This window comes from Hypanus sabinus, chromosome 28 (genome assembly GCF_030144855.1).
Source record: "Hypanus sabinus isolate sHypSab1 chromosome 28, sHypSab1.hap1, whole genome shotgun sequence".
NCBI lineage: Eukaryota > Metazoa > Chordata > Chondrichthyes > Myliobatiformes > Dasyatidae > Hypanus > Hypanus sabinus.
In genome coordinates, this window is record NC_082733.1 from 25,825,391 (window position 1) to 25,853,283 (window position 27,893).

The following is a 27,893-nucleotide window of genomic DNA, read 5'->3' on the forward strand; positions in this document are numbered from 1 at the left end:
CTTTAAGTTTTAAAGTCTAAGACATGGTATACAAGTCCAAGTTCAAATCTATTATCTTCTGATTGTACATACACACAATCAAATGAAACATTATTCCAGACCACGGGGCTCCCATAAAACATATATCACACACAGAACATAAAACAAAATATTATCAGAAAAGTTAAGAAAACAGTCAAATCAAGTCACTTTTTGTTTGTTGTCATTTCAACCATGACTGCTGGTACAATACACAGTAAACATGAGACAATGTTTTTCAGGACCATGGTGTTACATGACACAACACAAAAACCAGACTGAGCTATGTAAAAAAGAACACAGAGAAAAACTACACTAGACTACAGACCTACCCAGGACTGCATGAAGTACACAAAACAGTGCAGGCATTACAATAAATAATAAATAAGACAAAAGGGCAGTAAGGTGTCAGTCCAGGCTTTGGGTATTGAGGAGACTGATAGCTTGAGGGAAGAAACTGTTGCATACTCTGGTTGTGAGAGCCCGAATGCTTCAGAGCCTTTTCCCAGATGGCAGGAGGGAGAAGGGTTTGTATGAGGGGTGTGTGGGGTCCTTCATAATGCTGTTTGCTTTGCGGATGCAGCGTGTAGTGTAAATGTCTGTAATGGCAGGAAGAGAGACCCTGATGATCTTCTCAGCTGGCCTCACTATCCACTGCAGGGTCTTGCCATCCGAGATGGTGCAATTTCTGAACCAGTCAGTGATGCAGCTGCTCGAGATGCTCTCAATACAACCCCTGTAGAACGTGATGAGGATTGGGGGGGGGGGGGGGGGTGAGAGATGGACTTTCCTCAGCCTTTGCAGAAAGTAGAGACGCTGCTGGACTTTCTTTGCTATGGAGCTGGTGTTGAGGGACCGGGTGAGATTCTCTGCCAGGTGAACACCAAGAAATTTGGTGCTCTTAACGATCTCTACTGAGGAGCCATCGATGTTCAGTGGGGAGTGGTCGCTCTGTGCCCTCATGAAGTCAACAACCATCTTTTTTGTTTTGTTCACATTCAAAGACAGGTTGTTGGCTCTGCACCAGACCATTAGCTGTTGCACCTCCCTTCTGTAAACTGACTCGTCGTTCTTGCTGATGAGACCCACCATGGTCGTGTCATCGGCGAACTTGATGATGTGGTTCAAGCTGCCACATAAAGAGCTCACTGCCCTAGTGACTAGACCTTGATGGTGGCAGGCTATTCATAAGTCTTACAGCCTGCAGGAAGAAGCAGCCAACCAGTCAGCTGAAATGAAGACCAAACTTCAACGCCCAAAGCTGTAATAGTGTTGTAGGATCTGCTATGCCACCATGGTGCGTCAGTCTGCCTGTCCTAGTCTTGGTGCTCCTGAATCTCCTTCCTGATAGTAGCAGATCAAAAACATTGTGGATGGGTCGTGGGGATATGGGTCCTTCGTACACGGTGCCATCCTCAAAAGTAGGGGAATGGGAGACCCTTGTGATCCTTTTGATAACTACCCTGCGTATGGTCTTACAAACTGATGTCTTGCAGCTTCTGCCCCGCACAGTGATGCAGACAGGACACTCTCAATGGTGCTCCTGTAGAAAGCTGTTAGAATGCAGGCAGGGAGCCTTGCACACCTCAATCTTCTCAGAAAGTGTAGTTGCTGCTGTGTTTCTTGACTAATGAGGAGGTATTGTGGGTCCAGGTTAGATCGTCCATTATGTGCACACCAAGGAACTTGCTGATCATCACTCTCTCCATGTGCAATGGAAAGTGATTGAACTGCACTTTCCTGATGTCCACGATCTTCTCTTTTGCCGTGTCCCATTGTGGCTCAGGTTGTTGTGCTGTCATCGTTTGCCAAGCCTCTCGACCTCCTCTTTAATATGCCAACTCTTCATTGTTGCTGATGAGACCAAACACTTTGGTACCATCAGCGAACTCGGCGATGCAGTTTAAGTTGGATAAGGCAGTGCGGCCTTGAGTCAGCAGCGTAAGCAGCAGGGTGGGGAGGGCGCCAGTGCTCAGCGTGATGGAGCTTGAGATATTGCTGCCAACTCGAACTGATGGGACTCTTTCTATCAAGAAATCCAAGATCACTTTACAGAGAAAGGCTTTGAGTCCCAACGAGGACAGTTTACCCATCAGCGTCTGAGGGACGATCGTGGTAGTTATCAGGCTGAAGTTGATGAACAGCATCCTGGTGTATGAGGTTTCCTTTTCTAGGTGGGACAGGGTGAAGTAGAGGGCAGAGGCAATGGCATAATAAGTGCACTGTTCAAAACCTTTCAAAACCCACCACTGCTGCCCATAAGGAGCCTGTATATTCTCCCAGTGACGGTGTGGGATTCTGCCAGGATGTACCCCCGCATTCCAAGGATGGGTCCAAGGGCTGCTGGACTAATTGGTCACATGGCTGTAATTGGGTGGCGCAGACCCTGTTACCATGCTGTATCTCAAAATTAAACTAAAACACACCAAAAAAAAACAAAGTTGGAGCCTAGGCAGGGTCTGACCATGTAGTTTCATACTGTTCATGAACGCTGTGCCTAGTTCATGAAGTTGTTGCTTCATACATCCATCCCCATTGATGTGCAGTTCCCTGCCCTGATCTCACCCATCCCCCAGCCCCTGCCAACCATTCTCACAAACCTCAATATATAATGGACCAATCTGATGCATTTGAATTGAGTTAGAGTTGCATTTTGTCCGAAGGTTATAGAAGTGAAGCCAGTTTATGGTGCACTTCATGTTTCTCATTCTGAATGCCTTTACATCCCCAATGACTCTCTATAACCAGTTTCTATCTCTCTACAAACTGTGTTTTAAACCAAGCTATGAGTCACATGTCTCCATAAGCAGAGGTGACACACCCTGCCAATCAGATATCTCCATTTCAGTCATGGGTCACTATTTGAATAAATCTAGCCATCCCAATCATGTGACTTAACCAAAGTCACCGTGAAGGTTGTCAATCCCTGATTATTTCTATTTTCGGGCTTTGGTGTGAATGAGGTTCCACTGCAAAGCCTCTCCTCGACTACCTCCTTGTGGAATGGTTGCACATTCCTGTTCATTAGTAGCCAGGGCTTGTCCAGCAACACTATCTCACTCTGTCACTGAACCTTTATATCCCCAGTGTTCTCCAGTGATTCATCCTTAGCAATTTAGTTACTCATTTACAAACTACTCCTTGGTGACATTATCCACCAATTCTGGGTTTCCACATAAACTATGAGAATACTTAACTCTAACTTGTCCAGAGCTCTCCTCTTTATCTAATTCCAGTTCCAAGAATTTAGTCTCTTGTACTTCTACCTTAAACTCTGCCTGTTCATTTTCCCCTCTCTCTTTTGAGAACTTTATTTGAAACTTCTAGTTATCCCTCTAATTATCTTATTGTTTGGTTAGTTTCCACTTCTTTCCGATTGCACCTTTTGTCATGTGTGTCATGTCATGTCACTCTTACCTTGGGTAAGAGTGACCATAATATGGTGGAATTCTTCATTAAGATGGAGAGTGACATAGTTAATTCAGAAACAAAGGTTCTGAACTTAAAGAAGGGTAACTTTGAAGGTATGAGACGTGAATTAGCTAAGATAGACTGCACCTATTTTCTATGTGTCTATTTCCCCCTAGATAACTTACTGCCTATTGCGCTGCTGGTGCTCAGGGCAGCAATGAAGGTCCTCCATCCCTGGTGGTGCTCAGGGCAGCAATGAAGGTCCTCCATCCCTGGTGGTGCTCAGGGCAGCAATGAAGGTCCTCCATCCCTGGTGGCGCTCAGGGCAGCAATGAAGGTCCTCCATCCCTGGTGGTGCTCAGGGCATCCTTCATCATGTCAGTGGCTTCCTCTCGGTTTTTTCAACTGTCAGTCATGCAAGTCCCAGTTGGAGACTCAGGAATACCGTTGTACTCCGATTCTCCATTGCTGTTTCTGTAACAGTTTTGTTTCACCAGTCAGGGTTGTTAGCCCTGAGCCGAACCCTCAAACCTGGAGGACCATTGGACCACTTCTAGTCTGGCCTCTACCCTTTGACCTGTTTGGCATGGGTGTCCCTACCAAGAGCCAAAGCATAAAGCCCTGACTCCAGCCAACATAGCTCGCTGGGTCATTGAGGCTCCTGAGCCTCCAATACGACAAGGTCGTGCTCCTTTTGGAGGTTTACCAATATTAATGGTGCTAAAACTGCTTACTGTACTTGCTGCTTCCCTGCTGAAGTGAGCTGACTCTACCATTCTCACTGTGTAATACCACAAAATAAGTTTAGCAAAGTCAGGTTTTCTCATTCTGCAGGGCGTCCCCACCCAAAATGTAAATGAGTGTGATTTCATTCTGTGGAATGTTTGACGTGATGGTTATATTCATTCTCTCAAAGATTTTTTTTCAATATACTCTGCTGTAGAAGCTTTTTGTATTCCTGTTTCAGATTCAAAAATCTTTTATGTTTGTCCCCATCTGTGGCTGAATTTACCCCCTATGCTTTTCATTGAGAAGCAAATATTCTGATGTTTCTTCATCTTGGGCTGTGAATCAAGAGAGCTACCTGGCATTGGCTGAGAGAGAAGTCATTATCTGGATGTGGATAAACAGGAAGGTCCAGCAAATAAAGGAAGGGAGGAATTATGGAAAGCAGAGGCACTTACCATAGTTTTACTATAAAGGACCGTCACCACACAGCTCTTGCCCTCTTCTCACTGTTGCCATCAGGAACAAGGTGCAGAAGCCTGAAGGCACACACTCAGTGATTCAGGAACAGCTTCTACCTCTCCGCCATCTGACTTCTGAATGGACGTTGAAACCACAAACACTCTGTCACTAGTTCCTTATTTCTGTTTTTGCATCACTTATTTAATTTAGCTATTTGATATACATATATATACTTATTGTAATTCACATTTTTCCTATATTATCAAGTATAGCATTGTACTGCTGCTGCAAAGTTAACAAAATTCACGACATATGCTGGTGATATCAAACCTGGTTCTGATTCCAGATTTGCCCAACTGCATTATTTACAGATGCACACACATTAGGGAACTTCTTATATTGTACAAATGGTTAATGCCCTGCAAGATTAAATCTTCCTTGTTCAAGTTCCATGATGGGAGTAAAACATAAATACCCTGCAATTTAACATTAAATTATTTTCTTTCCTTTCCTGTTTTTATGGAGGGTCTTTGACCTGAAGTGTCACTGTTGAGGTTGTACAGTAGCATAATAGTTAGCGCAGTCATTATACAGCACCAGTGATCACCATCTGGGGTTTGACCACGTGGGTTTCCTCTGGGTGCCCCAGTTTACTCCCAGGTTTCAAAGATGTATGGTCTAGTGAAGCCCACGGTACGGATTTGGGGACGGGGGAGAGACTTTGGGTGCAGCTGGGTGGTGATGGTGGTGGAGGCTTGCGGTTTATACTGGGAGTGACCAGAGGAAGGGATGAGGGTGTTTGGGTGAGCATCGTATGCATTAGGGTGTGGGAGATAGCTGGGGAGGGGCTTACCTGAAAGGGTAAGTGATTTAAGGCTCCCAGGACTGACTGGAAGGTCCCTTTAAGTTGCCTGGAACCAGACCGTGGAGGCTGATTGGCTGCTTGACTCTGAAGGAGTGAATAACAGATCATTCCAAAGAAATGGAAATCCCAGTCATGCTATCCAGACACTGTGAGTCGAGGATGCTTCATTGAAAACTAGGCAGCAAGTCCCAGGATTTCATCATCAGCATCATTACGTACCGTGTCATGACATAGATGATCGTGGTCTTTCCATGACCATGATTGTTGCTGGCAAATTCTACAGAAGTGGTTTTCCATTGCCTCCTTCTGGGCAGTGTCTTTACAAGATGATGACCTCAGTACTCTTCAGCAATTGTCTGCTTGGCGTCAGTGGTCGCATTTCCAGGAGTTGTAGTAATCACTGGCTGCTCGTGCGACCGTCCACCACCTGCTCCCCTGGCTTCACGTGACCCTGATCAGGGGACTAAGCAGGTGCCTTTCAAAACTTCTTGGCAGGCTGCAGTCATAACGATCCCTTGGGACTTGGCAGGGGCAATAAAAAGAAGCGAAATGCAAGTAGAGCTGACGCTGTCGGAGTGGACAGTGTTAAGGCGGCCGGGCTTTGGCTCAGCAGCTGTTGGTGAGAACAGATGCAGAGTGGAACTTAAGCTTGAGAAGATAGAGGCATAACAAGTGTAGGCAGCAAGTTATTTAAGCGGTGAAATGCTCCGCCTGTAAGATGTGGGATTTCAGGGTCCCTAACTGTCTCCCTGATAACTACATCTGCAGGAAGTGCATTCAACTCCGGCTCCTGACTGACAGAAGTCAAGGAACTGCAGCTGAAAGTCCTCAGAACCATCTGGCAGGCTGAAAACCTCATGGATGAGACTTCTTCTGAGGTGGTCACACCCAGAGTGCGGGCTTCAGATAGCAGATGGGTGGCCACCAGAGAAGAAAGGGGGTAAGCAGTCAATACAAGGCTCCCCTGAGGCAATTTCCCTCGGTATACCTTTTTTTTGCTGGGGGTGATGACCCATCAGCCGTAACAGGTGCAGCCAGGCCAGTGGTATTGTGACCAGCTCTGAGGTTTGGCAGGGGAGGGGAAAGTCAGGCAGAGCTGTAGTCATACAAGACACAATAGTTAAGGGACAAAAGTGATTTCAGGATGTTGTGCAGCCTCCCAAGTGCTAGGTTCCAGGATGTCTCAGAAGATTCTCAAGAGGGGGGTGAGCAGCCAAAGGTCATGGTATTCATTGTCACCAATGAGGTAGGTAGAAAGCGGGAAGAGATCCTGTGCAGTGAGTATATGGAGTTAAGGAAGAGGCTGAAGAGCAGGATCTCCAAGGTAGTCATCTCTGGATTGCTTCCAGAATCAAGTACCAGTTCGGGCAGGAATAGGATGGTAGTGCAGATGAATGAGTGGCTGAGGAAGTGGTGCAGGGGCAGGATTTCAGGATCTTTTCTGGGGAAATATGTGACCTGTATAAAAAGAATGGGCTAGATGTGAACCAATATCCTTGTGGTCAAGTAGGGCTGAGGATGGGGCAGTTGGTATGCAAGTTGATTCAGTGTGTAGTGAGACTCTGAGGAAGGACAGGCAGATAATCAGGCAAAATGGCAGTCAGTGGGATGAGGTGAAGTGTAACATTGAGGCAAAATCAAAAAAGATGATGAATACTGGACTGAAGATGTATATTTGAATGCACACAATATACGGAATAAGGTAAATGATGTTATAGCGCAGTTAGAGATTGGCAGGTTTGACCTCGTGGGCATCACTGAGCTGTGGCTAAAAGAAGATCATGGTTGGGAGCTTAACTTCTAAGGATACACATTGTATTGAAAGGACAGGCAGATTGGCAGAGGGGGTGAGGTGGTTCTGTGGATAAGAAATTAACACAAATCCTTAGAAAGAGGTGACATAAGACACAGTAAAAATACCCTGATGGGAGTTATATTCAGACCTCCAAATATAAATTAGAGTGGGAGATAAAAAGGCATGTCCTTTTCGAATAGCTTGTGTCTGAGCCCATTAGGGGAAAGGCAATTCTGGATTGGGTGTTGTATAATGAACCAGTTTTGATTAGGGAGTTTAAGGTAAAGGAACTTTAAAGAGACAGTGGTCGTAATATGATAGAATTCACCCTGCAGTTTGAGAGGGAGCGATGAAGTTGGATGTATCAGTAATATAGTGGAGTAAGAGGAATTACAGAGGCATGAGAGAGGAGCTGGCAGAAGTTGATTGGAAGAGGACACTATCAGGGATGATGGCAGAATAACAATGGATGCAGTTTCTGGGGGAAATTCAAAAGGTGCAGGATAGATGTATTTCAAAGATGAAGTATTCTAAAGGAAGGATGAGACAACCACGGCTGACAGAGGAAATCAAAGACAGCATAAAAGCAAAACAGAGGGCAAATAATATAGGAAAAATTAGTGGGTTAGGAAACCAAACTGGTGTTAAGGACATTTAAAACCCAACAGAAGGCAACTAAAAAAGCCATGGGGAGAGAAGAGTTAAAATATGCAGGTAAGATATCCAATAATAAAAAAGAGGATACTGAAAGAATTTTTAGATACATAAAGACTGAAAGAGGCGAGAGTAGATATCAGACTGCTGTAAAATGACACTGGAGGGATAGTAATGGGGAACAAAAAAAATGGCAGACGAGCTTAATAAGTATTTTGCATTAGTCTTCACTGTAGAAGACACAAGCAGTATGTCAGAAATTTGAGAATGTTGGAGATGAGGCAAGGTGTTTGGGAAGCTGAGAGTTCTTGAAGGGAGATAGTTATCTGGACAAGATAGACTACAGCTCTGGGTTCTGAAGGAGGCTGAAGAGGTTGTGGAAACATTAGTAATGATCTGTCCAGAATCTCTAGATTGGTTCTGGAGGACTGGAGTATTGCAAATGTCATTTCACTCTTTAAGAAGTGAAGGAGGCAGAAGAAAGGGAATTATAAGATCATAAGACCATAAGATATAGGAGCAGAATTAGGCCTTTTGGCCCATCGAGTGTACTCTGTCATTTCATCATGGCTGATCCATTTTCCCTCTGAGCCCCAATCTCCCTTTATCCCTTCATGACTTGACCAGTTAAGAATCTGTCAACGTCTGCCTTACTGTGCATAAAGACTTGGTCTCCACAGCTGCCGGTGGCAAAGAATTCCACAGATTAACCACTCTCTAGACAAAGGAATTCCTTCTCATCTCTGTTCTGTAAGGACACCCCTTTATTCTGGGACTCTCCCACCATTGAAAATATCCCCTCGACATCCACCCTATCAAAGCTTTTCACCATTTGATTGGTTTCAATGAGATTACCCCTCATTCTTCTAAATTCCAGTGACTACAGGTCCAGAGCCATCAAATGCTCTTCATATGACAAGCTGTTCAATTCTGAATCATTTTGATGAACTTCCTTTGAACCCTCTCCTGTTTCAGCACATCCTTTCTAAGTTAAAGGGCCCAAAACTGCTCACCATACCCCTAGGAACCAGTTAGCATGACTTCAGTGGTTGGGAAGCTGATGGAATCCATTATTAAGGGTGGGGATGATAAAGTAGGCCAAAGTCAGAATGGTTTCCTTAAAGGGAAGTCTTACCTGAAAAATCTGTTGGAATTCTTTGAGTAAATAATAGGCAAGATAGACAAAGGAGAGTCAGTGGATGTTGTTTACTTGGAATTTCAGAAAGCTACAGATGAGGCTGCTTAACAAGATGAGAGCCCATGGTATTCAAGGAAAAGATACTAGCTTCAATGGAAGATTGGCTGACTGGCAGGAGGCAAAATGTGGGAATGAAGTGGGAATAAATTCCCATGGCTGCCAGTGGCTGGTGATGTTCTGTTGCCTCCGGTATTGGGACTGCTTCTTTTCACATTATATGTCAATGATTTGGATGATGGCATTGATAACTTTGTGGCCAAGTTTACAGACAATAGAAAGATAGGTGGAGGGGCAGGAAGTTTTGAGGTAGCAGAGAGTCTGCTTTGGACTTGGGTGGATTGGAAGAATGGACAAACAAATGGCAGATGGAATATAGTGAAGTGTATCGTCATGCAGTTTGGTAGAAGGAATAAAGGGAAAGACTATTTTCTAAACAGGGAGAAAATTCAAACATCAGAGGGGCAAGGAGACTTTGGTGTCCTTGTGCAGGATTAAGGTTAGTGTGCAAGTTGAGTTTGGTTGTAAAGAAGGGAAATGCATTCATTTTGATAGGAGTAGACGAGAAGAGCAGGCTTTATAAGGCATTGGTCAGACCGTACTTGGAGTATTGTGAGCAGTTTTGTGGCCCTTATCTTTCAAACCTCACGCTGCCTCACCAACGAATTACTCTTCACGATGACTGCAGCCCTCCAAAATTGTTTCTGTTGTATGGTGAGTCAATGGTTCATGCGCTTCTTACTCAAGTTCCCTGATGGGAATAAATGGCCCTAAGATCGCCAGTTGGCCTGCTTTGGTCCAGCCTAGCTCTGGCTCACAGTGGATCGGGGAGTCTGAGGCAGGCAAGGTTAACTCCCTGAGTTCACTTTAATAGCAGTGAGCGTCTGAATGGTTTGAAGATAAAAATTATATGACACCTATAAAAAGATAATGCACTGAAAACTGCTTGAAGCGGTTAAATAGACTTTAACTTTCTGACTTGAACCAAGTTCGGAAAAGTGTGTTCTTGCCCTTTATTGTGCAGCTATTGAATTCACTGGCTGCTGCATCTACTCCAGGTCCAAGAACCTGAAAAGTGTGCAGACGTCCACTGCCCCGGTGAACTCCATTTGGAGTCCTCTGGCACTGCCCAGGTGCCCTGGGACAATGCTTGATTGAACTGGAAGACTGTATTTCAGCTTGTACTTGAAAATTTGTTTGCACCAGTACTTCAGAGTCAGTCAACGTATTCAAGCAGAGACTTTTTAAATGTGGGCTATTTAATAGCTTTCTTTCATGTATCTTATCTACTGATTTAATATTGTTAGTTACTCTACTTTTGGCCCTCGAATGCAAAGCAAACTTTAAAATACAGGCAATTAATAAAATTCAAATTAGTCTTTGATTCCTCAAACTCCATTAAGTGAAATAATGGTTTAAGGAATGCATTGTCTGGTGTCTGACGTGTACGTAATGTCACCTGATTCATTTCAAATGAACCGAGTGTAAAGATAAGCAAGTTGCCAGCTGTTGTCTCTCTCTACCTCTCCCTGGCCTCCTCTTTTTATTTGAACAGTAACCATGGCAATGCATGGACATTACTATTACAACAGGGCTGTCCTCATAAATCTCAATTCAAGTTTAAATTGTGGTTAGTTCTTTGTCACAAACGTCCAGAATTAATTTGTTCTATGAATTTCTTTGAGGAATTTTGGTGCAGCAGTTTTGGGGGCAGATGCAGAGTGAGCCCTGTTGGATGGGCCTTGATCCAAATGCTGATTAATTTAATTTGAATTGAATTGACTTTATACTTAACAACCTTCATGTACATGAGGAGTAAAACTCATTACATTACGTCTCCGTTTAAATGTGCAATGTGCAATTTAAAGTAATTTATAATAAATAGTATACACAACAGGACAGTCAATATGACAGAAATACAATTGTATCAACATGAATTAATCAGTCTGATGGCCTGGTGGAAGAAGCTGTCCCGGAGCCTGTTGGTCCTGGCTTTTATGCTGCAATACCATTTCCTGGACGGTAGCAGCTGGAACAGTTTGTGGTTGGGGTGACTCAGGTTCCCAATGATCCTTCTGGCCCTTTTAACACATCTGTCTTTGTAAATGTCCTGAATAGTGGGAGGTTCACATCTACAGATGCGCTGGGCTGTCCGCACCACTCTCTGCAGAGTCCTGTGATTAAGGGAGGTACAGTTCCCATACCAGGCAGTGATGCAGCCAGTCAGGATGCTCTCAATTGTGCCCCTGTAGAAAGTTTTTAGGATTTGGGGGCCCATACCAAACTTCTTCAACCGTCTGAGGTGAAAGACCACATGAGATCCTCGGTGATGTGGTTGCCGAGGAACTTAAAGCTGTTCACCCTCTCAACCCCAGATCAATTGATGTCAATAGGTGTCAACCTGTCTCCATTCTTCCTGTAGTCCACAACCAGCTCCTTTGTTTCTGCGACATTGAGGGAGAGGTTGTTTTCTTGACACCACTGTGTCAGGGTGATGACTTCTTCTCTGCAGGCAGCCTCATTATTATTTGAGATTAGGCCAGTCAGTGTAGTGTCATCAGCAAATTTAATTAGCCAATTGGAGCTGTGGGTGGCAACACAGTCATGGGTATATAGAGAGTAAAAGCAGGGTGCTTAGGACACAGCCCTGAGGGGCACCTGTGTTGAGGGTCAGAGGGGCAGAGGTGAGGGAGTCCAGGATTCAGCTACACAAGGTGGGGCGAAGGCCGAGGTCTCTGAGCTTCTTGTCGAGCCTGGAGGGAATTATGGTGTTGAATGCTGAACTGTAGTCCAAGAACAGCATTCTCACGTAAGCATCCTTCTCCAGATGTGTAAGGACGGCATGTAGAGCTGTGGCTATTGCATCGTCTGTCAATCGGTTGTGTTGATAGGTGAATTGTAGGGGTCCCAGTGTGGGTGGCAGTGTGCTGCAGATGTAGTGCTAGACCAGCCTTTCAAAGCAGTTGCTTGTTATTGAGGTGAGTGCGACAGGACGCCACTCGTTCAGACACGTTACCTTGGTCTTTTTGGGCACAGGAACAATGGTGGATGTTTTGAAGCAGGAGGGCAGTCTACTCTGGAAGAGGGAGAGATTAAAAACGTCTGTAAACTCACCTGCCAGTTGTGCCGCGCACACTATGAGAACCCGCCCTGGGATGCCGTCCGGTACTGCAGCCTTGCGATTGTCCACTCTTTGGAAGCATCTGCGTACTTCAGACTCAGAGATGACCAAGCTGCAGGTCTCTTCGGTGGCTCGTCTCAGGGGCTCATCGAATCGAGTGTAAAAAAAGATGTAGCTCATCTGGAGAGAGGCAGTGATGTTAGAAACTCCAGTGCGTTTAGCTTTGAAGACTACAGTGGTGTACAGACTTTGCCATAAGCTGTATGTGTGGTTGGCGGAGAGCTGTGTCTGGATCTTGTCCCTGTATTGTTGTTTCGCTGCCATGATGACTTTGCGCAGATCGTAGCTGCATTTCTTGGGTTCCTGGTGGTCACCGGCAACGTGAGCTCTGTGTCGCGTGGTAAGTGCTGCTCACACGGACCTGCTGATCCCGGGTTTCCGGTTTGGATAGACCCTGACCGATTTCCGGGGGACACCATCCTCGATGCACTTCCAGATGAAACTCGTGACCCCTTCCGTGAACTCGGAGACATCCTCATCGTGGAAGACATTCCAGTTGATTCTATCAATTGTAGTCATTAGACATGTGAGCAGCACCATGATGAGCAAAATAAAATTGAGATAATTCATTTTATTGCTTATCTATATATCTCTTAAATAAAGAAGGAAGCATTGTGTGTAGAACATGGAAAGTAACCCATTCTTGAAAAAGCAGAAAGGCTCATTTCATACTCACTGTTGTATGAACAATGTATGTACTACTCATACATTCCTTAAGGAGGGTTCATTCAAGATACTGAAAAGTATTTCAGACTGCCACAGGTATATGGGCAGGTATGAGAATAAAATCAATATTAATGTATTAATTCTATTCTTACAGAGAATATTCTTGTTCTCTGTGTATGGCCATCAATTCACAGTGCCAAGAAATGTAGAGAACAGAACTAACCATGGCTTTTCAACCTAGCAAAGCCTTCATCTTCATCATCGGAGAGAGTTTATGAAAACCCTTCTCAAATTTGGCTGGTCTCCACTGTTGCTTATATTATACACCAGCTGCATAATCACACGCAACTTATAATGCTAGTGAGTGGGTCCACAACAAACACCGTCATAGTGCTGACTGGAATCCAGTAAGGCACGATTACACCTCTCAATCTTCCTTGCTGCAGCAGGTCTCCTCACTTCCAACGAAGTTCATCCCAAGGTGAGTGGAAGCTTGTCGTCCTTTATTATCTTCACTCCGGAGTCAAGTTTGCCCCAACCCCAGTCACTGAGTGATGAGTCTCAAATGACGCTTCCGAGCACGTTCATAAGCAAGGTGATGTTGATTACTTCACTGAAATATACAAGACAAATGGCCACTATGTTATACTTCCTGAAGGCAGTTATCTTCCTCCAACAGAAGAAACTTCTGTTATTGCAACCTACTCACTATCCCCCTCTTCAACAATCATGAACAAGTGAAATACTTTCTCTATCTCGGAAGACTCCTCAGCAAAGCCAAACGTTGAGGATGAAATTTAGCAAAGCCCAGATTTGTTGGCCAGCACAGGCTTTGGACAATTAAGAAAAAGAGAGTCCGAAGACCAAGAACTGCACCTGGTTGTAAACACAGACCTGGTGTTCAGGTTCAGGAGAATCGTGTTGAGGTGAGTAATAAATCAGCCGTGAGAGAATGGCTGGGCAGACTTGATGGGCCGAATGGCCTAATTCTGCTTCTGTGTCTTATCGTCTGTGCAGTAAAACCTGATGCTGCCTCGAAATCTCCTTGTGCATGAATTAAAGTGATCTGAACACATTCCATCCCCAGCAGGTCCCTAACTCTCCTCCTATTAAAATCAAACCTTTATTCTTTGGACTGTTAAATTCTTATTCATATGCTGAGAGTTATTAAATGGGAATTTTGCTGAATGACTAATGTGGTTGATATGCAAAAAGTCCCATCACTGTATCTTGGCATCGACTGATTCTTTATCAAAGCTACAAGGTACCATAAAACCCATCTATTTAAGATAAATAATGTGGTGCTATTAATGAATGATGAATGACACTAGGGAAATTAATATCAAGACCTTGACAGAAACTTCCCATGCCCTTTCTCATTGTCCTGATATTTAATATCATGCTAAATTGTTTATTAAGAGAGTGAATGAGATTCTTTTTGATGGATGGTGAAATTGGGAGCCAATGTGTAATTAGAACAGCAGGCAAGTTCAGGAAGGTGGGCAGATTATATGATACTTCAACAACTAGATAATCTTTGCATGTTAAATATGAACATTGCTAGTTCTGGATTTATGCTCCAGCCTTAATTTAAGAGTGCATGGAGCCCATGATAAAAAAAAAAGCTAACACTGGATACGTTCCAATGCCCAAATTCAGTCTCAGCAGTTAATGAAGTAGCTGGCAGTAGTTGGTCTCAGACTCCAACTAAAGATTTTTTTGTTGCAGGTTAGCATCAAATATTTTAATACTGCTACTTAGATATTTAGAATATATCAGTTATACCAATAGGTGGAGGTTCAGAAATTCAGTGTCAAAAATGAGGACATCCGTTTTTTGCTGATTCAAGAAGCTGAGTGACTTTGGAAATGTTATGATTGCATTGTAAATTATCTGCTAATGGTTTAAAAAAAGTTGAAGAAGGTGTCACGGTGAGAATGGATAGTATATGTAGTACCTGCTGGTGTAGCTAAAGGGGAGTTGGGCTGTGGTGGGGGAGTTGGATTGAAGAATCTCTAAGTAATCTGAATTTCTTGCATTTAGCAGGGAAATAATGGATAGTGAATCTACTGATATAAATTCCAATTCCTGTAACTGTTTAGTATTAACTCTCTAATAGAGTGCATTCTCAACACACAAGACATCCTGTTTTTACAGAGACTATCTAAGGGGAACTGATAACATAAAATATAGAAGCAAATTTTAAGGAACACCAACAATCAGAAGGGATTTGTATTAAAAAAGGGAGTTAACAAGATTGGTAGGAGAAAAAAAATCATATGCATATTTATATAAGGTGTATGAAGCAAAATGACTGGAATGTTGACAATGTAAGAATATCTGGTTACCTCATAAACTAAACTGTTAACATCATTCTGTTGAGATTAAGAATACAGACTTTTTAAGGACTTTTAAGACTTTTACAGACTTTTTAAGGACTTTTAAGGTTAAGGAAGCGGCCTTAATTGATTACACTGGCTTTTATTTGTATCCTATTGCTTAGTAACAATGCAACATGGCTTTGTGTTTATTTGGCAGCAAAAATACTCTGGACTCTGGCCAAAGAAACCAAATGTACTAAAGCAAAGAACAAGAGACAATCTTAATAGGTTTTCTATGTTTCTAATGTGGGCTCCCAACCCAAAATGTTGACTATCCCATTGCCTTCACAGATGCTCTCTAACCCACTGAGTTCTTCCATTAGCATGTTGTGCTCCCAATCCCAGAGTCTGCAGTCACAGAATCAGAATCAGGTTTATGATCACTGTCCGATATGATGTGAAATTTGTTGCTTTGGGGTGGCATGGTAGCGCAATCACATTACGGTGCCGGCGATCACCGATGATTCCTGCCGTGTCTGTGCGGAATTCGTATGTTTTCCCTGTGCACTTTCCTTCGAGTGCACCGAATTCCTCCCACAGCCCTAACCAAGGACGTATGGTTAGGGTTAGGGTTAGCAAGTTGTGAGCAAGCTGTGTTGTCTCCAGAAGAGTGGTGACCCAACACAATCATCGCTGATTAAATCTGACGCAAATGATGAGTTTTGTTTTGATGTTTCAACGTACATGTGACAAAGTAAACATCTTTCACTATAAATTAGAAACATACATAGCACATAAAAAGAACACTAATGAGGTAGAGTTTGGGGACTCATGAATCATTCGGAAATGTGATGCTGGAGGGGAAAGACCTGTTTCTGAATCATTGAGTGTGGGTCTTGAGGCTCCTGGAATATAGTACGAAGCAAGTCCTATCATTATGTCCTTGATGGTGAGGGTACTTAGTGGTAGTTTGGTATCAATATTTAGCTAATGGCCTAAAAATATAGCCAAGTGGTTTTGAGTACATTTCCGGTTTTTATATAGAATTTGTAGATTAAAAAGTTTTGGTTCTTAACCATCAGAACAACCAATGTGCAGATCACAGCATAAGCTCATGCATTCAGAGGGGTTCCCTGATCAGAAGGAATACAACTCAGAATGATGTGTGCTCTGTACTAACCAGTCTATAATCCGCTCTGGCATGTGCACCTTAATTCATTGGATTTGTTTGTTGTTGTCACTTGTTCTGCGCTGTGTGTCATCCAGACAGATCATGCTACACGTCGTTACACAGAGGAAGTAAAAATGAAGCAAACTGCTTGATATAGTAACACCACACACTTAATGTGGAGCGCAGCAGATCTGGCAGCATCTATGGAAATGAATAAGCAGTCAATGTTTCAGGCTGAGGCCCTTCTCCCTTCTTCAGGACTGGAAAGGAAGGGGGAAGAAACCAGAATGAGAAGATGAGGGAGGGAATGGAGGTTTGCTAGAAGGTGATAGGTGAAGCCAGGTAGGTAACAAAAGTAAAGAGCTGGAGAGGGAGGAATCTGATAGGAGAGGAGAGTGGACCATAGGAAAGATGAAGGGACCCAGGTGGGGGTGATAAGCAGGTGAGAAGAGGTAAGAGGCCAGAGTGGGGATAGAAGAGTGGAGGGGGAGAGACATTTTTTTTTACCAGAAGGAGAAATTCATTGCATCAGTTAGGGGGCTACCCAGATGGAATATAACGTGTTGCTTCTCCACCCTGTGGGTGGCCTCTTCTTAGCACTGGTGGAGGTCTTGGGCCAAATATTGTGTGGCATTTATAGGGGAAGTGTGGGGCAGGGAAATCAATGTTTAAGGCCACTATGAGGAAGAATGGGAAATCAAGATTTCAAGATTTCATTTGTAGCTCGTGAGAGGTTTATTCAAGATCTGATAACAGTGGGATAAGAGCTATCCTACTGTCAGGTGGGATGTGGTCTCAAGATTATACATCTTCAGTCCAATGGGAGAGGGAAAAGGACATAATATCCCAGGTTGGAGGGGTTCTCGATTATATTATACTTCACTGTTAGGTGACTGCTCTGCCCAGAACCCAATAAATTGGAGAGAGTTGTGAATGTAGCTCAGTCCATCACACTAAGCAATCTCCATTTCCCACTGCCTCAGGAAAGCAGCTTCAACAATTAATCAGCTGCTGCTGTACACAAAGGGAGAGGTAATGACAGGAAATAACTTACACCTGCCTGGAATCTTTAACATAATAATTGACCAAAATGCACTGCAAAGGTAGAAATTAACCTGTTGCAGGCTAAACAAAGCATGAAATTTTCCAATCATGTCTCCTGCATTAATACTTTTATTACTCTGTTTAACAGTACAATAGTGTTTGGATTCCCAACCCTGATGAGGTCTGGCAGTCTGCTGAAATCACCAAGGACTACAAGAAGGGATCTGATGAACTACATCTGCAGTTAGAAGATGGCACTGTAAGTTGGCAAAGAAAAATGAGTGTCTTTGTTTTATGTATCTTTTCAAAAGCTTGCCGAATCACTCCATCTGTCTCATTTCTCATTGAAAATTCGTGCCTCGTCTGCAGTGATGAGCTCCTGAGTGACAACATAACCACGGTTATGAATTAGACCTTTCATTCCACTGAACTAATGCCACCTTGTAAAGGAAAATATTGTTGTGCATCTTTCCCATCATGCTCCCCCTCAGTTCTACATCAGGAGGCTGGTGGGATGAGTGTGGGATCCAAGGGCTCTGTGGGGTTGGAGTGGGAGGAGCTGGAGGGCGGGTAGTTTTTGGCATTCCTCCTGGCATTTATTCAGGGATGAAGTCACATTTGAAGAGTTCCTGAAAATGAGGTGTCTTCCATCCTTGGCTCAGAGGGGTTGGTGGGCCCATCAATCTGTGAACCATTGATGCTACACCATGCTAAAAAGCCCGTGTGGTATTAAGTGAATTTTTTTCAATCTCTTGCTCGCTTTTTTTGCAATCAGTTATGATCTAACATTACTTGAATTGTTCCACAACACTGACATTTCAAAGCTATTTTGGAAGCTCCTTAAAATAATTATTTATCAGGCCTCGAGGTTAATGAGCACAAATGCATTGTGTTTTATAAAACAGTGATGAATTGATAAAAACTAATTATAAAACCTCTAGATTTTGTATTGAAATAAGTCTCCTAGTCAATGCTTGGCAGATACTGAATACCTATTAAGTTTCTTTCGAAGTATTTCTAGTACACCTCATTTCTTTGTTCTGACAAGCAGTGACTATGTAGTGTCTGACAGAGCTGCCAAGAGTGTTCATAGCCTACAGACTGACAAGAGTTGTTTGACTTACATCAAACTAGAATTGATGTTGCTCATTGAGATGTTGCATTTAGACAGTGTGTCAAGAAAGAACAAACTTGTTAAAACTGGATATAAGCAGTAATGAGTCAGTGTGTGCTTAAACTAACAGGCAGCTTGTGTCATCCCTCAAAATGCTCATGCCAATTAATTAAGAGGAGGGAGAGAGATTGAAAATTTGGCTGAGTGGTGCCACAGTGATGACCTCTCACTCAATGTCAGCATGACCAAGGAGCTGACTATTGACATCAGGGGGAGGAAACTGGAGGTCCATGAGCCAGCCCTCATTGGAGGATCAGAGGTGGAGAGGGCTAGCAACATTAAATTCTTTGGCTTCATCATTTCAGAGGGCCTGTCCTAGGCCCAGCATGTAAGTGCAATTATGAAAAAAGCACGGTAGCACTTATACTTTCTTAGAAGTTTGCAAAGATTCGGCAGGATATCTGAAACTTTGACTAACTTCTATAAATGTGTGGAGGAGAGTATATTGACTGGCTGCATCACAGCCTGGCATGGGAACACCAGTGCCCTTAAACAGAAAATGCTGCACAAAGTAGTGGATACGGCCCAGTCCATCACGGGGTAAAGCCCTCCCCACCACTGAGCACATCTACACAGAGCGCTGTTATAGGAAAGCAGCATCCATCATCAGAGACCTCCACCACCCAGGTTGTGTTTGCTTCTCACAGTTGTCATCGGGAAGAAGATACAGGAGCCTCAGGACTCATACCACCTGGTCCAGGAAAAGTCACTACCCCTCAGCCATCATGCTCCTGAACTAAAAGAGATAACTTCACTTGCCTTATCATTAAAATATTGCCAAAGCCTATGGACTCACTTTCAAGGATTCTTCATCTCATGCTCTCAATATTTATTGCTTATTTATTAATTATTATTTTTTTTTGCATAGTTGTCTTTTGCACACTGGTTGTCTGCTCGGTTGGTGAAGCCTTTCATTGACTCTATTATGGTTATTAGATTTATTGAGTGTATTTGCAAGAAAATGATTCTCAGAGTTGTATGTGGTGCCGTACACAGTACTGTGCAAAAGTCTTAGGTACATGTAAAAAAATATTGTAAAGTGAAGATGCTTTCAAAAATAATGACATTAAGTTTCTAAGTATCAAAAGATTACTAAAAGAAGCAGTAAACAGTTTTTAGAAAACTGAAATCATATCAATATTTTGTGTGACCACCCTTTGTCTTTAAAACTGCATAAATTCGTTGTTGTGCAGTTTTATCAGAAATTTGGCTGGTAGATTATTCCAAGCATCTTGGAGAACTTGTGACAGTTCTTCTGCAGACTTTGGCTGTCTCTTCAGGTAGTCATCAGCGTCAATGATGTTGACATCAGAGCTTTATGGAGGCCATATCATGTGAAGCCATATAAACTATCTTGTTCAAGGTTTTTGTATAGTACTGTACGTACTTTGGTAGCAAGTTTCCTTTGAACTTTGAATTAAGACAAATTGTGGAACTGTATTCTGGGATTTACATACTGGATTAGAAACTGTTTCAAGCTTTAAATGATATATTAAACAAGCCATACACTGCAAATGAATGCATGATTTGTTGTGACCAGTTCTGCAAGTTCAAAGTTCAAAGTGCATTTATTATCAAAGTATGCATACATCATACAACCTTGAGATTCATCTCCTAACAGACAGCCGAAAAGCAAAGAAACCTAAAGAACCCGCAAAAAAGACCATCAAACACCCTTTGTCTGGTTGTCTGGAGAAGAGAAAAAACAAATTGTGCAAACAGTGAAAGCAAGCATATAGCATTTGGAATGGACGTGGAGCCCGTGGACATGAAGCCTGGAGCGGGCAACATCCTCATTTCAGCTCAGAGCTGAGTAATGTTGTAGAGCAGTGAGAAGAACTGCTCTGACCCATGCCTTTTCAATCTATCTGGCCTAGCGTTTCGATTGTCCAAATGCCGGGTCGTTCCTCGTTCTAGTACCAGGGCCCTGTCACATCACAACGCTATGGACCTGGACCCTGTCACCACATTTCAGCCCTTACCCCAACCTTTCCATATAGGCCTGATGCTTCGATCGATCCAACCTCGCTCTCAGTTTAGGTGGACGGCCTCGAATCTGCCTCCAATCAGCCTTGGATATGTAGTTGCTGGGCTTCACCAGAGCTATCTTATGCCAGAAGTTCATGCGCATGTTCTTGCATTTTCCCATGACATATAATTAACAGCTGAGTATCCATATCCTACTGAGGTAGAAAATTCCAGAAAACTTCTTAGTTCATGCCAATCTTCTCCCTTACTTTGAGACGTTGACTAGTTCTAGATTCCCAACCAGTATCCATCTCATCAGTACGTCTAAACACAAGTGAATGTATGAAGAGCTCACTGTTATAAGGTAATTTTCCAAAAAAGAATAACACCTATCACCCTCCCTTTAACTCTCTCTCTCCCTCTCCCTCCTCTCTCTCTCTCTCCTCTCTCTCTCCTCTTTCTCTCCCTCCTCTCTTTCTCTCCTCTCTCTCTCTCTCTCTCTCTCTCTCTCTCTCTCTCTCTTTTTCTTCTCTCTCCCCCCCCCCACTCAAGGCAGAGATATCCTTCCTTGGTAAGGAAGCACAAACTCCAAGTTTTCCCTCACGGAGACTCTTTATAATTGTGATAGGAAGATGTATTTCTAAGGGCAGCACGGTAGCTTAGTGGTTAACGTGGCACTTTTCGAGGTTGGTGATTGGGGTTCAATTCCTGTCCCTGCCTGTAAAGAGTTTGCACGTTCTCCCCATGACCTTGTGGGTTTCCTCTGGATGCTCTGGTTTCCTCCCACATTGTGTAGGCCTCTGTTAGTCTTGATAGACTGCACTGGCAGTTGCCCAAGCTGCAAGTCTCCCCTCTCCATGCCACCGATGTTGTCCAAGGGAAGGGCATTAGGACCCATACAGCTTGGCACTGGTGTCATCGCAGAGCAATGTGTGGTTAAGTGCCTTGCTCAAAGACACAAATGCAGCCTCAGCCAAGGCTCGAACTAGCGACCTTCAGATAACTAGACTAACGCCTTAACCACCTGACCACATTGCAAAGACATACGATTAGTATTGGGGTTGGTAAATAGTGGGCATGCTACATCGGCAGCAGAACATCATTGGCCGTGGATACCAATGATGCATTTCACTGTATGTTTCGATGTATGTGTGACAATAGTGACCCGGGTTCAATTCCCCCCACTGCCTGTAAGGAGTTTGTACATTCTTCCCATGACCACGTGAGTTTCCTCCAGGTTCTTTGGTTTCCTCCCGTAGTCTCGTAGCCTGTTGGTAGGTTAATTGGTCATTGTAAATTGTCCCATGATTAGGCTAGCATTAAATCGGGGGGCTGCTGGACCATGGTTGGAAGGGCCCTCTCCATGCTGTATTTCAATCAATAAACAAATAACGCTAATCTTTACACCAAATATTTTGTAAACACCAGCGCATCTTTTAAGACTATGTTTGTCAGGACGTTCTGCTGCTGGATTCCCCATGGTTTCCAGGGATGGTGTTCCGTTTTGCTGAGGTCCCCTGCCAGGTTAAAGTTGATACTGGATTCATAACCCACTTATTTGATGAAGGCATATTGTAGGGATGTGGAGAAAATAGTAAAGGAAATGCAGACCTTTCTTTATTTCAGTTCTGGTGGATTTTCTTCTTAGTTTTCTTTATTTCTTGATAATTTAATGTTGATTATTTTTAAATCTGTTTTTGAATGTGGAGTTTCCAGTCAAGCAAGTTTTTCGGCTTCCTTGCTCTCTGTGAATTGGCAGAAGTCTTTCATGTGGACAGAGAATGCAGGAGGGAGGGAACATATTTCAAATTATTTTAACATTTGTAATAAAGGACAATGTTTGATGTATAATTAATAATTAGACATATTTAAATATGGCTGAACTTTTCTTTTGGTTCTCCAAGAGGACCACAAACTTGTCATTGGGTTCGGGGACTTGCGTGCCTCTATGACCCGGAGAGCGATGTTGGCTGGAGTCAGGGCTTTGTGCTTTGGCTCTTGGCAGGGTCACCCACACCATACAGGTCAAAGGGTAAAGGTCAGAAAGAGTGGTCTGCAGGTCCACCAGGCTAACAACCCCGACTGGTCAAAAAAAAACTATAACAGAAACAGCAGTGAAGAATCCTTTATCTGTGTGGCACTGAGGACCCCGACCCCACCCCAGGTACAATAGAGAAGATGGCCAAAGGCAAACAGAGATTGAAGAACTTCATTGCTGCCCTAAATGCTTGTGGCAGAACGGGCAGTAAGTAAGTAAACCATCCTTTGATAATTTCTCTTTCCAGCCCAGCTTGAAGGTGCAAATTTGTGCGACTTGAATTAGCCCAAGCCGTGCCTATCTTATTGCGGAATACTTAGACAACACACACAAAATGCTGGTGGAACACAGCAGGCCAGGCAGCATCTATAAGGAGACGTTTCAGGCCAAGACCCTTCGTCAGTGCTTCTCCCTATAGATGCTGCCCGGCCTGCTGTGTTCCACCAGCACTTTGTGTGTGTTGTTTGAATTTCCAGCATCTGCAGATTTCCTCGCGTTTGCTCGTGGAATTCTTAGAACAGTTTTTATTTTGATCCTGCTTGAATCCCCACTCACTCCATCCTTTCACCGATACACTGATCAACTACAGTACGTTGGTGCTTTACACACTCACACAGAACTCAAATTTCAGTGTTGTTGCTGGCAATTTCCACTGCGCTTCCACCTTCGCTGTCTATCGCTGACTCTTCCCTCCCATTTCTGGGCATTCCTATCTCTGTTGCAGGAGATGGGCCAGCCACAAGCAACCATGACAAGCCGAAAACCTCCAGCAACTACCTTGACTGTACATCCTTCCACCTGAGGATTCCTTTACTTTCTCCCAGTTCCTTGTAGCGTGACACTTTACAGTGCCAATGATTGTTCCAAAGCTCGGTGTTCAATTCCAGTGCTGTCTGTAAGGAGCTTGTATCGTTCCCCGTGAATGTGTGGGTTCCCTCCAGGTGTTCCAGGTTCCTTCCATATCCCGAAGTTGTAACTTGCTGAGGGGAGTAAAGTTGTGTGCGTGCAACATTGACACTGGAAGCATAGCTACAGTGTGACCCTCCACTCTGCGCCGGTCATTCTTGCAAACCACGCACGTCGCTGTATGTTTTGATGTACAAGTGACAAATAACAGCTCATCTTTAATCTTAATCATTGCACGTGCTCTGATGACAAGACTTTCCAGGCAGGTGCTTGTGAAATAGCTTCTCTCTTTCTGAACCACGGCTTCCTGAGTGCCGTAATGGTCTTCGCCTTTGGTTGCATCTCATCTATTTCCCGGACCTCCGTTCTCAGCTGCCCCTCTTCTTGGACAGAGCCCTCCTGGGCCTCTCCTTCCATCATCAACCTTGTCGCTCAATGAGTCGCACTTCAGAATTTCCAATAGCTCCAACAAGGGTCCACCACAGGCCGCATCTTCCCCTCACCCTTCCAACACGTTGACTATTCCCCTCTCTTTGGGACTCTCTAGCCTGCTGCTTTGCCCCCTCCCCCCCACCTTGTGGCTATTTTAAGCGCAGCTGTGGAACTTGCACGACCTCCTCCCATCCCAACACCCAGAGACGCAGGCGGTCTTTCCAGTTGAAGCAATAATTCCGATCTGGTGTTCTCGGTGTGGTCTGCTCTACACTGGAGAAACCACGAGAGCATCGGGGAATGGCTTTGCAGAGCACATACATTCATGTGCTGGAGGCTGGAGGCTGCAGAAGATATCCTGCTCTGGGGTGAGAGGGTTTATGTGTGTGGGAGGGAGGAAGGGATGGGGCTCGATTTGCTGTTGCCGTGTTGTGCGCTGTTGTGCTGAGCATTGTGGGTATGCTGTGATGGTGCTGTATTGTGTAGCAGTGCTTGCAGGCCGCCCCCAGGGCATCCTTGGGTGCGCTGGTTGTTGACGTAAGCACCGCCTCTCACTGTAAATTCCAATGTACCTGTGATAAACAAACTTGACTCTTGATCTTGAGTGTGCCGGGCATCCTGTTGCCTGCCATGAACACTCCAATTTATCCATCCACATGCTTGAGGGCCAGCATCTCATCTTTCATCTGGGGACGTTGCTGCCTTCTGGACTCGGGATTCAGCAGCTTCTCTGTGTCAGAACTGGTGACATCTAAGAGTAAGTCACTCTTATGTGTATTAGCTTGGAGTTTCCTCTCCTCTTCCTTCGTTAGTACAGCCTAGTCTGGTGCACAGAATCCTCAGCGCTGTTCTTAAAACACCTTATCCTTTATTTGTACGAACACCCATTAGTACATTTGCACGGAGGACCTCCACAACTGAACTCCAAGCAACACTGGCTGACCCTCCCATACATATCCCCTCAGTCCTATCCATTCCTCCCCCACAACACAAATATAACTTGTTTTTGACTCTTTCCCACTTCTGATGAATGGTCTTTGACCTGAAATATTAATAATACTTCTCTTTCACAGATGCTGCATGAACAATAAAGTATTTCAGTATTTCCCATATTATTTAAATTCTGCTTTTATCTTTTTATGGTAAGGAATAATTACTCAGCCTTTGGATGAGGTGGCACGTTAGCATAATACTTTGCCTTACCAGGGTTCAATTCCCACTGCTGCTTGTACGTTCTCCCCATGACTGTGTGGGTTTCCTCCCACGGTCCGAAGACGTACCGGTTGGTAGGTTAATTGGTCATTATGAATTGTCCCGTGATTAGTCTCAGGTTGCTGGGCAGCACAGCCCAAAGGGGCAGAAGAGCCTGTTCCACACTCTATCTCAATAAATGGATAAACAAAACTTTGTTCTTTTTATAATTTTGTTCAATATTTGCTTACAAAGTTTGCAATCTGCTTTAGGCACCTAATGGTGTCAAGAGAAAGGACGAACAGTAGGACTAAATTGATGATCTAGCAGCTTACATGAGGATTGGAAGTGATTTTCATTTCATCAGAAACCAGTCTTAAACATGAATAAACCATGAGAGCACAAAATATGAGCTGGCACCAGTGGATTGGAAACCACTTTGAAAGGTTTTGCAGTAAACAAGCAATGCTAAATGATTTAAAAAGTTTACAAGCAATAAGTAACATCATTATCCCTAGATCCAGCGCCACAGTGGCCTAATCTGTATCGGTAAGCACTGTGTCACCCCCACAGGTAGTTGGGTACAAATGTAGACTCCAGTGCAATCAGGCCCATTGCTTAGAACCGTGAGTGGTCCTCTTGGTCAATATATTTTAAAACTATAAAATAAGACAGTAAAATGTAAAAGTAGTTGCATACTTTTTCAAGGCATGGTACATCTACCAAATTTCCCCTCATTCTCCTTCACTCCAGGGAACAAAGTCCTAGCCTAGTCAAGCTTTCCCTTTAATTTATGGCCTCAAGTCCCAGCAACATCTTTGTAAATTTTATTGGTACTCTTTCAATCTTATATATACTTTTCCCCCAGGGAGATGGCCTGTACTGCACACAGTACTCTAAATTAGGCCTCACCAACATCTTGTACAGCTGCATCATAACATCCCAACTCCTCTACTCAGTACTTTGGTTTAAAAAGGCCAGTTTGTCATAAACTCTCTTTATGACACCATCTAACTGTGAAACAACGTTCATGGTATTATGGATATATATTCCTAGATCCCTGTGTTCTACCACACTCCCCAGTGCCCTACTGTTCACTGTGTAAGATCTACCCGGGTTTGTCTCTCCCCCCCCCCCAAAGTGCAACACCTCACACTCATCTGCATTCAATTCCATCTTCCATTTTTCAGCACAGTTATCCAGCTGATGTAGCCTTTGAAAACCTTTCTTGCTGTCTTCTACACCCGCAATCTTGGTGTCTTCTGCAAACCTGTGATCCAGTTTATCACATTATCATTCAGATGGTTGATATAGATGACAAACAGCACCAAACCCTGTGACACATCAGTGGTCACGAGCTTCCAGTCAGAGAAGCAATCATCCACTACCCCTCTCTGGCTCCTCCTGCGGACCAATGTTGAATGCAATTTACAACCTTATTCTAAATGTCAAGTGACTGATGTTAATGTTTCAATGCAGAGTTGTCTATGTGTGCACTCTGATGATGGAATTCATGAAAACCAATTTTGTATTCTATAAAAAAAATTGCTTAAATTACTACTTCACCCATGAAAAAATGTAAGTCATATTATTAATAATTATCTGCATTTTGGAGAAATTGTTAGAACTAAATCCTTTTCAGAAATGTGTAATATCTAATGTTTACAATATATTTATGAAAATACGTTCAGAGGCCTTTTATAAGATTAAAAATGATTGGGTTACTATCCCTATTGAGAGTTGGGATAAAATTCTTCAATTAGTTAATTTATCCTCTATATGTGCTAAACATTCATTGATACTGTTTAAAGTTGTGCACAGGGCTCATATGTCCAAGGATAAATTGGCTCATTTTTATTCCCATATAAATCCTATATGTGACATGTCATTCTGAAATAGCTTCTTTAACTCATATGTTTTGGTCATGTCTCCTTTTGAAAAAATATTGGAAAGACATTTTCGATATTATTTCCACGGTATGGAACATTGATTTACAACCTCATCCTATTACTGCAACCTTTGGTTTACCAATGATGGATTCAATCCATTTATCTTCTTCTGCTTGTCGGATGATTGCATTTCTTACATTAATGGCTAGAAGATCTATTTTGTTGAATTGGAAAGAAATTAATCCCCTTACCGTATTTCATTGGTTTTCTCAAACTATATTATGTCTAAATTTGGAAAAAATTAAAAGTGTCGTATATGACCCTTCTATTAAATTTGAAAAGATTTGGAGGCCATTTATTCAATATTTTCACATGATGTAATTTGATCCTGTTCCAATCCTATTTGTTTTTCCGGTTTTGATTATATATATGTGTGTGTATGTGTATATATATATATATATATAAATATATAAGAGGATCGGAGTTGGCGACACTGATGAATTTGTAATTTTTCTTATAGATACTATAAACAGCCCATTTTTTTTCTTCTTTTTTTTTCTTAATAGTTAGTGGTTAGTTTGTTAGTTTAGTTTTTCTTAGGGTATTAATATTTTTTTTTCTTTTTCTCTTTTCTGTTTTTTTTCCAAAATGAATTACTTAGTTTTTTTTTTGTTTCATTTATATGACATTTGTATCATTCATGATTTGGGAAGACTTAACTATATTGTACTTATTGCTTGTGTATCTTTTTATGTTCATTTTAATTTTGTAAGTTTGTAATCCCAT

General features: G+C 43.0%; 1 protein-coding gene across 3 annotated transcripts in view; it reads left to right on the forward strand.

Moving 5' to 3' along the window:
* Window positions 1-27,893, forward strand: part of LOC132382506 (unconventional myosin-Vc-like) — a 127,029-nt gene that overhangs the window by 4,115 nt on the left and 95,021 nt on the right. For all 3 annotated transcript variants that reach the window (XM_059952774.1, XM_059952773.1, XM_059952775.1), the window contains exon 2: window positions 17,658-17,768. In XM_059952774.1, the coding sequence (XP_059808757.1) occupies window positions 17,658-17,768 (111 nt within the window). The remainder of the gene's footprint in view (window positions 1-17,657; window positions 17,769-27,893) is intronic.